General features: G+C 37.5%; 1 protein-coding gene across 1 annotated transcript; it reads right to left on the reverse strand.

The window, feature by feature from the left end:
- Nucleotides 1-403: 403 nt before the first annotated feature.
- Nucleotides 404-2994, reverse strand: LOC119560425 (endoplasmic reticulum resident protein 44). Its single transcript, XM_037873862.1, has 2 exons — nucleotides 2429-2994; nucleotides 404-1179 (listed from the first exon to the last, which is right to left on the reverse strand). The coding sequence occupies exons 1-2, from the start codon at nucleotides 2986-2988 to the stop codon at nucleotides 510-512; spliced, it is 1230 nt and encodes a 409-aa protein (XP_037729790.1). The 5' UTR covers nucleotides 2989-2994; the 3' UTR covers nucleotides 404-509.
- Between the last annotated feature and the right edge of the window lie 2377 nt (nucleotides 2995-5371).

Genomic DNA, 5371 nt, shown 5'->3' on the forward strand with positions numbered 1-5371 from the left:
AAATATCGATATCAAGGCACGTGTCATCTCTTGGACAGTCTGATGAGATGTCCATATCTGATGGGTGTTCGATTTGTCACAGCGTCCAAAATTGGGCATTCAATGTTGGACAAGTGGCTTGTGAAAATATTTACCGTCATAGCCTAGGAACGCTTGTGTATTCGATGGAAAATTACCATTATTATATTTTTTAAGTGTTTATATCAACTATTTTCATTACCTAGAAAAGCATTTATGTTTATTTTAAGGAATTTATGAACACAAAATAGTTTATTTTTAGTTTTTTGATATCTGAAAAAGGGTTAAGTATTGATTTTTTCGGAAAAATGTCAAGTTTCTTATTTAAATAGCACTCATATTTTAAATCTTATATTTAACAAATCTTTTTAAAAGTGTGTACTAATACTATTTTATTTGTATTTTATTTAAAAGCATTACTAGAAGCTCAAGTTACCAAAGAAATTTAAATGAAAATTTTAAGAAGAGGGAAAATATATTTTTAACTGATCCTACAACTCGTCTCTAGTATTGTTGATCAGAGTATAGCGGTGTTTTGAGGGCCTAAGTTCCTTAAACTTGGATTCGTGGACAACCGGTGGGAGTTGAACAGGATCGATCGTAGACTCGGATTTTTCGTCATCCTCGAGCGCTAAGTGGAAATTAAAATGAAGGGATCCGTTGAACAGATCATCTATGAACTTTTTGAGGACGTCGGGCTGGTGAATATCCTCGAACCGCGGAAATAGGTACATGTGGATGAAAGAATCGATGGCGATTACTGGCAGATCATCCAGGGACTTGCCCATATGGTAGAGCGGGTGTTTGAAGAGCTCTCCCTCAGCAATCAGGAAATTTACCCTCGTCTCATTCTCTAGCTGGCGATGAATTGCCTTCTTGAATTCCTGGATGGGATCCAAATCGTATTTGTTGTAAAACAGCAATACTAATGGCAATCCCTCCTCGGAAAGCTCTTCGGCGTTATCGAATGTAATTTCTCGAACCAGCGGCACACACCTTTTCTCAATCCAAGCGGTGAGACTTGCAAAGCTGGTCATGTTGCCCTGGTACTCATTGTAAGCGTGCTTGGGATTTGGAATCGAGGGATCACCTCGAAAGATCAGGGTGTTCTTTCCAGGTGGACGAAGCTCCTTAGTCAAGTCACCGAAGCCCACAAGGAACCTTTTATCAGGGGTGATGAAAATATTACAATTAATATGTATTTAAATCAATTGTGTATTTATGAATATATTGTAATTTACATTAATATTAATAAATTCAGAACTCAATCAAAATTGTTTGGGAAAAAATAGTGAAGCGGTCTTGAGGTTGGGGGCATGTTGTAATTTTTTAGTGACTAAATTTTTACATAACAATATACCACCATAAAGGTGTTTAAGATCCTTGTTTTATAATATTCATAACACGATCAAATTAAATTGGAAAAAAAATTAGCAACATATGTTATATTTGTCTTCCCAAATGAAACAAGGAAGAATGCTATAGTCGAGTGCCTCGACTATCAGATACCCGTTACTCAGCTAAAGGGACCAAAGGGAAATTGAGATAAGCAAGCAGCAAAGCAAGACTGAAATGCTCCACCTACCGGCGGTAGACAGATTTAAGAGTTATGGGCGTTAGGGTGGGCGTGGCAAATTTTTTTTTGGGTCAATCGATAGGTATTGACGAGACCAATACAGTTCAGTTAAAATTTTGTATCTAGCATGAAAATTGTGGGCGCCACAGGTTTGGGCGGTTTGTGGGCGTTAGAGTGGGCGTGGCATATTCGCGTAACAAAATTGCGCTGCGTACAAAGCTACGAAATCTAAATCTGAATCCCGATTCTCTATCTTTGATAGTTTCCGAGATATCCACGTTCATATTTACGATTTTTTGAAGTTTGGGGGCGGTTTGTGGGCGATATAGTGGGCGTGGCAAACTTTTTTTTGGGTCAATCGATAGGTATTGATGAGAACAATACATTTCAGTTAAAATTTTTATTCTAGCATCAAAACTGTAGGAGCCACAGTTTTGGGCGGTTTGTGGGCGTAAAAGTAGGCGTGGCACTCTACTGAAACAAACTTGCGCTGCGTAAGAAGCTCAGGAATCTGCACGCCATCTCTATAGCCTAGCTCTCATAGTTTCCAAGATCTCAGCGTTCATCCGGACAGACGGACAGACGGACATGGCTAGATCGACTCGGCTAGTGATCCTGATCAAGAATATATATACTTTATGGGGTCGAAAACGCTTCCTTCTGCCTGTTACATACTTTCCGACGAATCTAGTATACCCTTTTACTCTACGAGTAACGGGTATAAATATACGGTATTGAATAAGCGATATCTAACACAAGTTTTTTAAGTGAGTGGTCAAATAAAAATGCAAAAACAGATTTCAAAATTGTAATTATTTAGTTGCCTGAACTCACCTACAGTCGTTACGCATTAGGCTCGCTACCCTGCGATATGTATCGTATTCGACGTGGTCCTTCGAAATAAAATATCCAATAACCATACCATTGCCCACGTCGGCGCTTTTCAGCTCGTCGATTGTGTGGAACTCCTTGATTGGATCCGATAGCTCCTTTTCCACAAACTGCACAAAGGCCTCCAAAGATCTCTGGCCACGGTACTCCTGATTGCTAATCAATCCATTCCTGACGATCTTTATCGTCGGATACTTAATTATACGAAACTGGTCGGCCAGTATTTCTTCTTTGTCGCAGTTTACTTTTCCCAGGATCACACGGCCAGGTTCGGGGAATTTCTGATGAATCTTCGCCGCCGCCTCCTCGAAAATAGGTTCCAAAATCTTACTAAAACGGCACCACTCCGCATAAAAACTGAGCAACACCAACTCATTGGAATCGATAAATTCGTTCACGTTTTCGTAGGTTACCACCACCGTAGAGTTTCCAGTGACGAGGGAAAGTTGATGAACTGCGACTGCCAGCAAAGTGAGGATTTCCAAACTGCCGGCCACCTTCATCTTCACGCGACTGATGACGTTTGTGGGTTATTTTCAAGGAATGAGACCAAATTGGATTCGACCGATTTAAAAATTAGACGCGATTATAATGGATTCGCCTACCCCCATGAAAGTATACAAATTTTTGAAATCATTTCTGGTTTTATACCAACATTTGCAGTCATGAAGCTGGTGTGTTCGATGAACATCGCTCTCCTTGGCAAGGCAAGCAATTTGGGGCAAATTTGGTAGACCAACATTCAATATATCATTAATAAGTTGATCAAAGCTTTCGAGCTTTATTTTTCAACAAAATTTGCAATGAAAATAAATAAATAAATTACAAAATTGTGTAGTAGGTTTGGAAAATTCAACCTGGGACCCCTATTAGTAAATTCGGGGGTATATGTGATTTTTTTTTATTTGGTCTTTTAGGAATGATTTTTTCCGGTCGGTAAACTCATATTTTTGCCAACTATAATATTTGGATAATTCTATGTCAAACGTGGCATCCAATTCGTAGTAACTTCTTGGAAAAATTTAAAATACATTTTTGTATATAAATATAATTTTACATTTTAAATAATAAATAAATAGCAGATTGTCATCAAGGAGAGGATATCCAAATAACTGGTCCAAAACATAATTAGGGAAAAAACTAATTCGATACATCAAGTTTAAATAAAATAACAGTGCCCAATGGATTCGTTTTGTACGCTTGGTCATTTAAACAACTAATTTCTGTTGGGCTTGATTTTGTGAAAAGTTGTAAATTAAGAGGCTAAAGTGTTTTTTGAGCGTTTTGCTTCCTAGAAAACCACATTGACAAGAATTGTCTTAATATTTTAAATCCAACTAAATAATCCACATTTCTGTAAAAATTTTAGCATTCGGAGAACATGTATTTCTGTATTTTATTTATTATATTTTCCATGTTCAGTATTGCAAATTCAATTTGGGTGCCGCCGTTCTGTAAGTATGCACTTACATTCTACTAAATTTGTATTAACTTAATTACAAATGAACTCCAGGTGACCTTTTAGTAATAGATGCACCTTTAAGTAAGAATGTCAACCAACAAATAACTAGATTCCTACATATTGTCCAACATTTCAGAATGCTCCCATTCTAAAGATTGCGAGAGTAAGTATTTCTTTATGAACATTCTAAATTAGATATTAACTTTAAATTTTACATTAGCATATAGGAAGTGCTTAGGTCCTAAATACACATAATGGTGAAAATAATATAAAATATCGATGCGCATTTCATTATAACATCTTGTAGGGCACCCAATAAAATTCCTTGCCAGCTAAATATATGATATATATGAGTCTTCCAGTAGACTTGGATGCTAATGATGCGTCATGGTCATGGGACGATGTCTGCAGTTTAAGACGAATTTTCAGCAGACAATTTGGCAAGCTGTCAACGCCACTCACAGTTGAAGGGGGCGTGGCAGCTTGGAGATTTTAAGAGGGTAAGAGAATCGACAACTCGGAGCTAATGATTGTCTGCGAAAGGACATCAATCAATCCGAAGTTAAAGCAAAACCACCCTCAGGGGAGAAATCGCCCCGTAAATGTGGTTCTCACATTAAATAAATAAACAAACTTATAAACTCATTCAAATCATATTTAAAAATCATCGCCGAACAGCAGGAGCAGTAGCAACAGCTGTCCGTTTATGAATTATTAGTTGAAGCTTATCAAACGTGACCAAAATCGGAACGGAAAAGTTAATAATAAAAAAGAGGGAACAGCGGTGGGCCAGCTGTTGCTATTGAAGGGCCAAGCAAGTGTGAAAAATCAGCAAAACGGAGGTCCAGGAAAATATTGCGAGTCCCACCCCAAAGAGGAGTGGAAAGTCCTGACAGTTCGAATGGCTCACATGTGCTGTGTTATTATCTTTTGGCCTGACCACAAGACGTGTCAACTTGCGGTTCCATCTACAGCCGAAAATATTTCATATATAAATCAGGCTAAGAAAAACCCTGTAGACTCGTGAGCTTACAAACTTTCTTTTTCAGCTGGCAAGCCGCTTATAAATTTTTCAGCAACATCTTCTACTCGATGCTGCAGTGAACAAAAATCGTTTGAAAGTATCATACGGATATTGAATTTTTATCCAAATATTTTGTTCGTATGAATTATTATTAGGATTGTAGATACATAGATATTAATCCACCACTTAAATAATTATTAATCGGGTGTCACAGAAATCGCTTGGGGACGGTTGCTGTGATGTCCGACATATTATCTATAAAATTGTATAACATTTTTAATGTGCTTTTGAGTAAATTTGCTCTGGTTTTAGGAACAGTCCCTTTAAGGCATACTTTGTTTTAAATCATATACATAATTTTTGCTACAGGGTCTTTGTTTTTGGTTGGAAGAAAGTTAAA

This window comes from Drosophila subpulchrella, unplaced genomic scaffold (genome assembly GCF_014743375.2).
Source record: "Drosophila subpulchrella strain 33 F10 #4 breed RU33 unplaced genomic scaffold, RU_Dsub_v1.1 Primary Assembly Seq354, whole genome shotgun sequence".
NCBI lineage: Eukaryota > Metazoa > Arthropoda > Insecta > Diptera > Drosophilidae > Drosophila > Drosophila subpulchrella.

Excerpts from the sequence above, each read along its gene's own strand:
- LOC119560425 (XM_037873862.1), bottom strand. The coding sequence starts at position 2,988 with ATGAAGGTGGCCGGCAGTTTGGAAATCCTCACTTTGCTGGCAGTCGCA. Across the intron at positions 1,180-2,428 it reads CTAATGCGTAACGACTGTAG|GTTCCTTGTGGGCTTCGGTG; the intron begins GTGAGTTCAGGC and ends CCCTGATAAAAG.